Raw genomic sequence first — 12,801 nt, forward strand, 5'->3', positions numbered from 1 at the left:
TACTGTTGCATGTTTACTACATGTGTTAGACAAGCCTGAGGAAAAACTATAAGGGTTTTAATGAACAATCAAAACTAAGGTTTACTTTAACAACTAGACCTTCTGAAGACTGACCTTTGTAGTTAGACAAAAAATGAGTAATATTATAATTTTGCATTTCTAATTTTTTTAGAAAAACAGCTGTCAAATATCAAGTAATAATAATAGATTAACAGTTGTTTTATGTCAGTCTTAGCTTTTTTATTGTTATGTGGTAAATGTAAATTTTGTGGTAATGTATATTTGAATGTTTCAAGGTTTAGCTCCTGTTCTTGTATTTACTGAAAGGATCTGCCCCTCGCTTCCTCAAAATCAAGAACGGGTGCAGGCAGGCTTGAAAGTCCAAATAAAATGTTTTCCCTGGGGTGATATTGTTCATCACATTCTTCCTAAAGGCTTTTGGGTTTTCATTTTTAATGGAAGTAGAAAAGCCAGATGCAGGTATCTCATTGCAAAATACCCTTCCATTCTTTAGAAAAGAAAAAGATTCTTCTTTATTCTCTTTCTTTTTTAAAAATATTTTTTCAGCACTCCGTAAAATGTATGCCCACATTGACAAGCTGCAACCTGATGTTCCCTATAGAAATTTTGAAGTTGCCCTGTGGCAACAAGACCCACCAAACAGAAAAATAAAATCAAATGCTTTATCCATTCTTTCTCTGACCTGTCATAAGCAGAGACTGAGATGTGACAAAACTATCCCTACCCGTACTCATTTATCTATACTCATGTACAGTGATATTTCTCTAAAAGGCAATGACCATTTCATGGATTTTAGATGGGATGTTCCTTAGTGAGTGTAATTATTCATGCCCTGAATTGAAAGGGTCAGAAACATTTCACAAGCAGTAAATGGGAACTTGATTTTTTTCTTTAAGAGGCATAATAGTCCTGCCATTGTGAGGTAGGATTCCATATTTGCAATTCACATAACTACAAATATTGCCAACTTCTCTTTCTTTTTCCCACAATTTGTTTAATTTTTGGTACTGGTAAAGCTCCAGATTTTTGCAGTGCCATAATTGCACTGGAATCTTTGCTCCTATTAAAAAAGAGACAAACCCGAGTCTTTCTTTAAAACTGTAACAATTATAAGATCAAAACAAGAAAAAATTACAGTTTCAGATGTAGTAGACCTGGTATTTTTGGAGAGATGTCCTGGCTCTCAGTGTTTGAGTGTTTGCATTTGCCAATGCATGGCAATACTGTACATGCTCTTTTATTGAGCTTGTGGGATGGACTAGAACAAGACAATGACAGCTAAGCCAGTGTGATACATTATGGGTCTTGTTACTTAGAACTAGGTGTCTTTACAATCCTATACTTCAGCATGTTTCTTGGAAACAAGTTTCTGAAAAGTAGTGTCTTAGATATCTTTTTCTAATACTCTGTGATTTACCAAATTTCTGTTGTAATATGGATCTCTACTTCTTCCCATTTATTCTTTTTGCTTAGTATCCTTTGAACTGTGTTGTCAGGAAGGCTTCAGTTTTAAAACATTAATTTGTAAGCAAAATTCTAAGTGTTGTTTCTTTAAATTTTAGCTGTATTAAATTACAATCTATCTGAGGTGCCGGTGTCTCTCTGCTGCCTGTGAGGACCTTGGGGAACTACAGTTGACATTAGTTGACATACAGTTGACTTGGCTGAGGCTCTTGGTTTTAGATGGCATGAATGTGAAACAAAGAGAGGAATACTATCACCTGTATTTAATGCAGAGTCAAAAGCTCTGCATGAAAACCACGTTTATGAAAGAAACTGTGTGCTTTTTTCCTTAACTTGGGTAATTGAGATTGTATACTACCTATATTACTTCACTAGAGAACACTGCGGATTTCTGTATCTTGTTATTCCACATACAGCAGAACTTCCTTCATATCATACTTCCACTACTGGGAGAGAATATTTCCACCTCCAAAGTGTGTATCACAGGTCAGGTTTACTGTATATGTATATATGTTCTAGAGAAGAAGTCACTATTCAGAGATGCCCATTGCTATTGATACACAGGGCGAATTAGGAAGAGTCACTTTAAAAGATATCCCTAAAGAATATCAGGAAATATGGTCTGAACTCCTAGAATATATAAACTATTGTTTTGTTCTTTTTTAAGCTTCTGTCTATAGTTGGTTTTGATGAGTCTTTCTGGCTTACCACTCCTTGGGCCAGTCCTTGTTTTTAGTGAGACTAAACTACACCTAAGTACATAGGTCACCTAGATCATGTGTTTGTGGCTTGCCTGTTTTCCTTGTTATTGGATAGAGGCATTTTGTTAGTTTTATTGGTGTTTTAGCACTTGCAGTGAAGTTTCTTTCTTGAGTTATGAAGAAACAAGTCTCCATGCCCTTAGTTTTATTGCTATTTTTTGTTGCCCCAATAGAGTATAGACCTGTAAACATTCTTAAAATCTCAAGATACTTTGTTGCAGAGTTTTAAAATTGCTATAATAAGATACTGTGGTACCATTATGCTACACTGTATCTATTTCTTGGGAAAAGAAAAGCCAACATGGCCAAAAAAAGAAAAATAAATGGGTTTTTGTAACAAAAACCAGCTGCAACCACATCAAGGCATTTTTGTCTACTCTGCTGGCTTTGCTGAAAATTAAAGCCACAACTTAATAATATTCAAGGAAGATATTTCTGTGGAATGAAATCTGTTAAATGCTTAATAACAAACAGTTAAAAACACAAAATGGGATGTTTCGGAAACTGTTTTTGAATGTTAAATAGCCTAGATTGCAGAAGTTCTGCTTCTTCAGTAGAGACTAGAAACTGAAAGTCTTATTCAGAACGATGGATTGTAAATACCAGTTCAGGAATTGGTGTCTTATGTTTTTGCACACATTCAGTGTGTTCAATTAAAACCAGCTTACTTTCTAACCTAAAAATACTCAAAAGTGTATGAAATAAAGTGCTTTAAAACCAGGGAGCTATCCATTTGTTGAGAAAGATTTTAGAAATGAGAGAAAAAATTATACAGTGACTCATATATAGTACAATGCTCAGTTTCTTCTGTCTACAAATGCAGTAAATAAGATGATCTAAATGTTGAACTAATCTGAAGTTAGAAGAGCTGAATTCTTGAAAAACATCTGTTGACAACCTTGGAGTAGATGGATTTTAAATTCAAAGTGAAAAAAAAAACAGAGACTTTTGTCATAGTTTAGTATTTAAATCAAAGGGGGTTTACATAATGAGTTGTGCAGCTTTTAAAATTCTTAAACTTTTAAATTATTTTTCTAAAGAATGGTTGGCTCTTGCTATTTAGTCACTACTAGGACTTGTTGATTTTCAATTAAATATGCCCATTACATTAAGTCAGTACCTCTTTGCCCTACTCAGGAAAACATACTGTATGCACACTTAATTACACAGTTTACATGCCTGAGAGGAATGTTAGAAACTTTAAACCTGTGTGACATTTTAAAATTCTGTTTCCTAAAGTTACCTTCTTAAAACTTTGGTGAGGACATACAAATTTAGATTTTGGTGTCCATGGGTGAAAACTTCCTTGCTAATATGCAAGCACCTAGAAAATGTTATACATCCTGTGAATCAAAGGCTACCATGAAATGAAGCTAAAATTAAAACTAAGCTTCAGAAAATGAAGGGTAAAAAGCACAACTTGTAGCAATTCAGAAATAAAGCTTTTTGGATCTTTAAAAGTTATAGAATTACTTCCATGTGCTTCCAAGAAGAAATTCACACTTACAGCCACCTGAACGTCTTCATTATATCCTAGTGTAGTACCATGCAAACTCTGCAGCTGCGAGTAATGTAGCTTAGTGTCTATGGTATCAAATGAGAAGAAAATGATTGTAAAAGATATTTTAGCTTCCTTTTTTTCCCCCTACTTCTATCACCTCTGGCAACCAGTTGCTTTCTCTTTCTGAAGTCTGCAGGGTGTAGCATAGCTGATGAAGCACAGTTTTTCACTATTTGCATATTCAAACCACAAGCAATTGACTGGATATTTTTGAGAAAGACAAATAAAAACAACTATTATGCCTCTCTGTAATGACTAAAATATGCATGTTTAAATTAGTTTTGCCTGCAAGAACTTGTCAAAATTATTTTTACTTATATAACCTGTAGACTATCTTAAAAATAAAAAAGAAATTAAGTGCTGCAATTACCATGCCTCCTCTTTGCAATTTTCAGCTACTTTGCTACTCTATATAAGAGCAAAATTGTATAAACTCATGTCGCCTTTTGATTTCTGTTAAGATTTATCTTTGTCAGAGAATGGGGAAAAAATCCTTTAGGGTTTTTTGTTTCCAATTTATTAATGAAGTTCATTTTATCTTCTCAAATTTTATACTGTTTTAAAATTATTTTTTTCAATGGAGATTTTGTGTGATTCCATGAGACTCATAATGGCTTTACTGTTGTGGTTCTGATGGTTCATGAAGTTACAAGTTGAATTTTCTTTTCAAACAGTGATGTTAGCAGATGCCCACTAGTCTCCTTGTCTTTTTTTCTGATGCTCCTGTTTGCTTGTCTGGATACTTCTGTCCTTTCTGCTTTCTGGCTCTTAGCAGCAGCAGCTACAGAAAGTTGACTACCAGACCTTTTCATTCTGCCCTTACACAAACAGGAACAGTGGAAAAAATAAGAGAAGGGAAAATGTAACTAACAGAAAGAAAGGTAGCAGAAGGAGGAAAAGAGCAAAAGCAGGAGATTTTCTCCTATGGCTCAGGAGTCCTGTTCATTCTTAAAGATTTATGTCTTTCCTGAAACAGTAGAGAAGTCCCCAAACCCACCCAAACTAGACATAAACACAGAACCACCAGATTGTGAATCACGATTGTGGCACAAGGAGCTCTTAATTTCTGAATCCATTATTCAGCTTCCAGTCTTAATTTTTAACACCATCAAATCGATACATGTTACTGTCCTCTCCAGAAACATGCTCACTGAGCTGTAAGCATGTTTTTGATCTACACTTGTTATATTTTCTCTCATTACATTCTGAAATAACCCTTCTGAAATAGCCTTACAAATGAAAGATTAACTTTTTTCTTTTACATTTGTTAAACTCTCTCTCGTAACTTAGTGTTTTTAAAACAAACAAGCTATGATGTGCTTGACAGTTAAGAATTTCTTTGTAAAAGTGGATGTATGGGTCTCTGTACTGGGTCTGGCTGGGATGGAGTTTGATTTCTTTATAGCACCTGGTATGGTGCTGTGTTTTGGATTTGTGACCAAAACCAATGCTGGTAACACACTTAGGTTTTGGCTGTTGCTGAACAATGTTTGCACAGCATCAGGGCCTTCTCTGTTTCTTGCTCTGCCCTCCCAGTGAATGGATTGGGGATGTGCAATAGGCTGGGAGGGGACACAACAAGGCAGATGACCTGAACTAACCAAAGAGATATTCCATGCCATATAACATCATACACAGCAATAAAACGGGAAAAGAGCAGGTTCTATAAAGTTACCCATCTTTTGCTCAGGAACTGGCTGGGCAGTGGTCTACCCATGGGAAATGGTGATTGATTGCCTTTGCATCACTTGTTTCATTTTCTTTCTCTCTTCTTTCCCTTCTCCTTTGCTTATTAAACTATTTTTATCTTGATCCACAAGTTTTGTGGTTTTTACTCTTCCTTTCCTCTTCCCCTGTCCCAATGGGGCAGGTGGGTGGCAAGTGAGAAAGCAGCTGTGTGGTGCTTAGCTGCCTGCTGGGGTTAACCCACAACAGTCTCATAAGGACATATTCCCATAATTTAAATTCATTTACAAGTTATGGACACTAATCTTGACTTCTGTGGTGCAAAAGAACTTCGGGCTTTTAGCATTTCTGGAAATTGTAAGAGGCTCTTCCACAATGACATGATGTGTCTGGTTTTGTATGCAGTGTATTAATAATATTCCACAGCAGTACTGACAAGTACTGTTCATAGACAAGTGCTTGGTACTTCGGTGTGATGCATAAAGAGGAGACCTTGGAGTTGACGGTGCACATTGTGTTGAGTAGTGTGGAGTTACAAGGCAAGTATTGCCTTTTCAAAGCAGAACAGAACATTAATAAGTCATGAAATAACTGAAACGTACAAAATCTTCCTGTGCTGATGTCAAAAACCTGAATGTTGTCTCAATAGATCAGTATACTCTTAAAATGGAGGCTTTTTTCCAGGAAAAGAGCAGTTACTTTAGAATTGACTGTTGCAACCCTACACATCAGTAAAAATGTAAGTAAATTAGAGCATCAAAGCAAATTGTTTCAAGCAAATAAAGTATCATAAGAACTGTTGATTGTAATACTTTCAGATTAAGCAACAAAATATACGTGTTTCTAGACATGCTGGCTACATGAGTCCTTACATAGTCCTGGCTTTCTAGTGCTTATTCATTTACTGTGTGTCATTTTTGTGATTATTTACGATAATTAGAAATAATCCTGACATATTAGCTTTCTCCCTGTGCTAAAATCTGGTAAGGCCTTTCAGTGTTAGTCTGTTTCTGTTACTGTGTAGATGCAGAAAACAAGCCTAAAGCTTTGAGCTTTCAAGCCCGTAGTCACAGCAGATCTATCCACAGCAATCTACAAGTTTGCATTCCTACCACATGCAGTAAGGTTTTCTTTATAGACCCATGTCACCGAGGAATTCAGCAAGGAACAAGAAATCTTCAGTCAGAGAAGGACTGCAAGTGTGTGAAAAACTAGCTACACATAAACAGTAAAGGTCATTAGCAGGCTCCTGAACTCCTGCCTAGGAATTAGTTTTTTGGATCATTAACGGTAAAAAGCTTAGGAAATGAATAGGACTCAGTGTCCTATTAAAAATTAGCCAGAACAATAAAAGGGTTTTCCAGTTTCTAATGGGAACCAGACCTGATAGCTCATTTTCCCTTGTCTAGTGGGCTGTTTCTGCATTTTGAATTACATTAATTTTATGTCCTTGTATTTTTAAAGAAATATCTTGAAGTATTTTTTCTGTATAGGAATTGTAAATTATTTACAGTGAGGGCAGTGAAAGCTTGGGAGAAGTAGAATCTAGTGTCTCCCTAAGACTGTGTTACTGATTCCAAATCTTGTGACTCTAAACTAGTACAGTTAGCTGTGACCAGATTTATTCTGGTGTGTGCAAATGTGTGCTTTGCAAACTCCTAGTGGAGTTGCTGTATTATGCAACCCCATGAGTTAAAATGCTCATTTGGTTGCAAATGCACAGCCTTTTTTGGTGTGAGGTGTCTTTCCTTAGGGTATTACATGTTTCCCTAAACTCAGTTTTCTGATTTCAACAGCAGCCTTTCTGCTTTCATTTCAGTGTAAATTTCTTGCTGTTGAGTGGATAACTGATGGCTATTTAAGAGCTATCTTCTCCTCTACTGTATGCTTTTCCTTAATCCTGAAATGACTTTGGCACAAAAAAATTGAGAACAGTGAGCCTTTAGTATTTAAAAATGTAATTTTTGGAGAGATATGTTAAATACTTTCTCTGTCCTTACCTTTGCATCCTTGCAAGCATGTCTTACAAACCAATCCAAAGGGAGGAAGAGACAAATAAAGAACAAAAGTAAGTAATGTTTTTATGCTGTCTGATTTGCCTGCAGGCCTCCCACTCTGGAGGAAAGCAAGCTCACAAGTTACCAAACTTTTTCACTCTGTAGCTGTTATACTAATTTCTCTCACCATACGCCTTAGGATCTAAATATCCCCACCTAGCCCTCTGGTAATAATCAAGGTAATCTACAAGCTAATTATCAATACAAGCCATATGATTTTCCTGAAAGGAAAAAAAGAAAAAAATAAATTTGGACAAGGAAAAGTAGACTGCAGATAAATGAGTGGGATTGGGGGGAACAAAAGGGCAAAAGAAAGGCAGGACAAGATATCTTCCTCACTATGTTCATTTTGTACTCAGTCATTCATTTACTCCAGATGCAGAATTCCTTTCTGCAGTGAGTGAATTGTCCTGTCATTAACATAAAATCAGCTCCAAACGATCTTGGACAAGAGCTTTGAAATATGTCAGTATAGAACCAGACCCTCAAAAACATGTGGGAATCCATGTGGGTTTCCAGATGTGAGAACCTTCTGTGATACAAATATAGTTAAGTTTATGTAGCATAATATTCTGCTCTGTGGATATACTCTAGATGCAGCCATGCTTCCAGTAGTGACTATGTTACTCTGGTGCTCTGCCGGAGTGAACACATCTTGTTTCTTCTAGTGAGTCCATTCTAATAATGATTACTTGTAAATAGACATTGTCCTGCAAGTTAAAATATTCCTTCAAGAAATGTAAGGAATTCAGCGTAGACTAGTAGATTAGATCGAGAGTGAAAATTCAAAAAATTCCATGTTTCATTTTTGATTTGTCATATGTTTTGCTACTAATTGGTTTTCCCTGCCTGACTTGTTTTTCATCAGTACTTTCTGCACTAGGATTAAATTTTAAAAGCCAGAGAAAAGTTTGAGGAGGTCATATTTTTTTCTTTGTTATCTAAATAAATGTTTAAGGTTGTGGTTTGATTTCAGTTATATTATCAAAAGTACATTGATTGATACCAAGATTAGCTAAATCTCAATATAATTACCTGATTTAGTGTTCATCTAAATAAAGCTCTCTACACATAATGATAGTCTGTCGGCTCTTTTTTTGTTTTGTTTTGTTTTGTTTAAAAGCCCTTAACATCTCAATTTCTTTAATGCAGTTGTCGTCTTTTGTATGTGTCAGAAGTGAACTCAAAGTGTCTTTGGGAAGGAAATCGGTCTGTGCAGGAAAAGACTAGTGGGTTGAGTAAATTTATAAAACTGCATTTAAGTACATCAGCTAGTGCCTGAACTGTCATCAGTCTGTAGTAACGGTTATTAGCTATTATTAATGTTTGAACATGTAAATACAGAATGGTGACTGAAAGTAACCTAAAATGCCTTTCTTGTTCACTTTGTAGTGTCACCTTGTAATTTTTGATAGCCACAACGAGTTTTACAAAGAAATACTATTTCCTTCCTGACTGAAAACTGTCTCCATTCATGAACATGAATAATCAGTTTTCAGGCATAATCCATACACTCTGTGCTACTTAGGCTGCAATCCCATCATGTCATATACAACAAACAGGGTAATATCACTCCTGTAGTTGGATAAGAGACCTTCAGGGAAAAAAAATAAAATCAGCTAGACATCTGATATTGATCTTTCCTCTGAAATGACAGTAGCTCCATGCTGTAGCACAATGTAAAGTAAATTCTGTGTAATAGTCATTTCACGGTGAATAAAATCATTGTTTGACATAAATCACTGCAGCCTTAGAGTTCATCAGATTGTCAGCTGATCCTTTGTCTCTTGGAGGTTGGGTAAAACAGAGGCTTTGATTGTGCAAAGAACCTTTTACCATTAAATGTTGCATAGTATCTGTAACATTTATAATATATATTATTATATCTTCTACATCTCATATTTCATGGGCAAATGTATTCTACATATCTAAAATAAGTTTTGTACTTTTCATTATAATCTTTAAATTGTCAGGGGGTATTGTGCTTCTCTATGACCAAGGAGCATTAAGGATTGTAAAGGCTAGAAGTAACTCCCCATTGCAAACCTCTCTAAGCAAAATATCCTTTGCTATACTGCACCATTACCAGCTAATATCAGTGTTTATCTTTAATATAAAATTTTAAGAAACATCCAGTAAAGGAAAACTGCATGATAAAAATGATGGGAATGTGCCGCTGTCTGAGTAAGAAATTCAGAGGAAAGACACCTCTGTGAGCTATCCAAGCAGTGACAGCTTGTAGAAAGCAGTAAAACTGTTGTACAGAAGATGGGGCTTGCTTCTGTCACTTGTCATGGGACATACTTGATGTGATAGGTCCTGCAGATGAGTAACTGATATGCTTTTTGTCACGTAGTTGAGAGAGGCTGTGTTGCATTTCTACAGTGAGCAGCTGGGAATAATTCAGTCAATTTGTGACAATCTTTGTGGGCTGGTGCTACCCAAAACCATTTTTTGACCCCAGTTGCAGTACCCCAAGAACTGAAAGTCTTTTAGCAATGTGCTGGTTTGCTTTCAGTAACTAAAATCTTAAAGTGTGTATGTGTCTGTATGTATACACAACAAACCAAGATATATGAAAAAGTATGTGCTTTGATAATTAAAAAGCAGTGATACCTAGTGGAAGACTAAGCAAAATCAAAGGCCTCTCAGTGCCTTGTGGACAACAGCCTTCTTTCCTAACTTTCAGTGTCTAATCTATCTAGAACCTAGTGAAGATGTGATGTAATTATGTAAATGTATATTTAAATTAAGTTTGAATTGAAAACCATTGGTATCAGTTTAAGAGTTCCGCCAGTGCTTTTGTATCTCTCAAACTGTTTTATGGCACTGCTTTCATTAATTATATTTTGACAGAAGAAATTCTTGCCCTTTTTTTTTTCAGACTGAAGAACAAACAGGCCTCTCTGAAGAGCAGCTTAAGACCCTTCTGGAAGAATGTATGCAGCCTCAGAGAACAATAAGGAACGTTACCATGCCAAACTCTCAGGAATCTCTTTCTTTTGGATTAAGTCCCCCTTGTTACACAAGTCAAGACTCCACTCTTCACTCCACATCTACTCTTTCCAAAATGTTAGTTGAAGACCATATTGTAGGGATGTTAACGGCTCAGGAAAAGGCTGGACAGGAAGACAAAAGCTTATGTGTTAATGCAGAGAGTGAAATCCCTGGCTACTATATGAGCAAAGCATTGGCTGATAGTCACTTATCAAAGGGTTCACTGGCCCAAACAGAGGAACCTGATGACCTAGAAGGTTTACAGAAGATGGGAGATAAGAGTATTACTGAAGGTTACTTTATGTCAAGAGCACTCAACACAAAAAGGTTGAAGAAACCTTCTTTCTTGGGTGAACCATTATATTGCATCAGCATGAACAATGAGCCATCCACAGAGGCTGACATTCTCAGCATACCACTGCAAACCAAAGGAGGTGAGACTCTTAACAACCCTTTAGAATAGGCTTTTGATTATGATGAAAAAAACCCAAGCATGTTCTCACCAAAGGTATGCACCAATACACACTGATTATTATGGTGGGGCAAGGATGTACTTATATAAAACATAAAACTGTGCCAAAAATAATACACACAAAATAACAGAATGTTTATTAAAATTCTTGCCCTGACATAATTGACTGTAAGACTAGGACTCTTATGAAATATAATATTGATGTTGATTAATTCTGTGAACTGGAAAACAGTGTTGACACCACATATGGACTATCTTTTTGGTCCTAGAAAGTCACGTTAACTGTTCTGTGGAGAGCAAACATTCTCTCAGTGGTTGGTATAACAATTCACACAGATTCCAAATGTTTCTTGAATGTTTTTAATAAGGTAAACTCAATAGTATAGAAACAAACATGACCTAGCTATATTAAAAATAATACACTGCTTTCAGGGAGTTCAAATTTACATATAGAAGATACAAAAATGAATAAATACTGCATAATTTCTATAAATTACTTTTAGTTCAGTAAAAGAAAGAATAGACTCTAACCAGCAAAAAATTAAATTCACTCCATCTGGTATTATAAAAAAATTTTGGGAAAATCTCTATTTTTTATTTGCATTTACTTAAATGTAATTATAAAGTGATATTGTAATCTAAATCTACATGTAGAGTTTTAGCCTAAGACCAGTTCTCTTTCTGGAAAGCAAACTGTTCAAATAAGCCAGATTTTAGGCAGGTATGTGTACATCTTTCATTTCTTTCATAAAAGTTGTGACAAATGAAGGTGTTTGTGATTAAAGTGCTATAGTTTAATTGTAGTAGAAATAATTTTTTTGTGATTTAAAAAAATAAAAATTTTGCTAGGTTTGTCAAGATAGATCTTAGTTATACTGGTAACCTATTCTGAATTTGGAGAAACATTTTTTCACATTCATTAGTAATTTAGAAGAACTTCCTAATACCTCTGTTATCATGTCTTGATCATAACTGTTTCTTTGATTCTCTGTACTTAACCTTTCTACAGTGAAGGGAATGTTAATATTTTTTCAAGGTGTTTCCACCTATCAGAAAGCAAGAAATCTTGTTATTGCTGTTTTTATGCTGCCAGACAAACTTGGTGTCCAGACTCACTTGCCATATTTACCCATTACAAGATTTAGGCCATTTAGCTGCAATAGGAAGAAAACAGAAATACAGAGGTTGGGATTTTTTTTTTTTATTGGTAGGTTAGTTTTCAGCTAACTTCACATGCCAGCTTTGCTCTTCATGTAGATGCAAGCATCAGAAGAGTGGAGCAAGGGAAGAAGGAAGTGATCTGCCCCAGAGGAGAGCAGGGTGGCAGTGGTGGCAGTGGTGACGGGGAACACCGCAGAGAATCACCTCTGCCAGGGGAAACCTGATCTCGTGCAGGCGTAACGTGACTGCCTACTACGCCACCGGTTATCTTCAGCAATGAACAGTGAGAAAAACTCAAGTTTAACTTGCTTCCTTCACATGAATTAAAGTCCTCCTTTAGTCTGAATAGATGTAGTACAGTCAGAGTCAAGTGTGACTCAGCCCCAACTACCATCTCTCTTTACTAATGTATTTTAAGATGGGGTGTGTTAAATCAGGCAAAACACCATGAACTGTAGCCATTATGTAGTAAAGTGAACAGGTAACTGTTTATACCTGTTGCAGTAGACATAGTCACTATGAGGTAATTTTATTGCACAAAAGAGAAAAGAGATTTCAGCTGTTAAGTATATTTCTGTATGGGACATCTCATGGTAATGAGAGAAGGAGTTAAGGGAATCT

The 12,801-nt window shown here is 35.8% G+C and overlaps 1 protein-coding gene across 1 annotated transcript in view; it reads left to right on the forward strand.

Annotated features, from left to right (window-relative positions):
• The window catches only part of FSIP1 (fibrous sheath interacting protein 1), a gene marked incomplete at its 3' end in the record, with an annotated part of 78,432 nt that extends 67,451 nt beyond the window's left edge, over window positions 1–10,981 (forward strand). Inside the window, exon 11 of the mRNA XM_009699470.1 lies at window positions 10,435–10,981. Within this exon, the coding sequence (XP_009697772.1) occupies window positions 10,435–10,981 (547 nt within the window). The remainder of the gene's footprint in view (window positions 1–10,434) is intronic.
• Between the last annotated feature and the right edge of the window lie 1,820 nt (window positions 10,982–12,801).

The sequence above is a fragment of the Cariama cristata genome, unplaced genomic scaffold, assembly GCF_000690535.1.
Source record: "Cariama cristata isolate BGI_N322 unplaced genomic scaffold, ASM69053v1 scaffold7054, whole genome shotgun sequence".
NCBI classification, from domain to species: domain Eukaryota; kingdom Metazoa; phylum Chordata; class Aves; order Cariamiformes; family Cariamidae; genus Cariama; species Cariama cristata.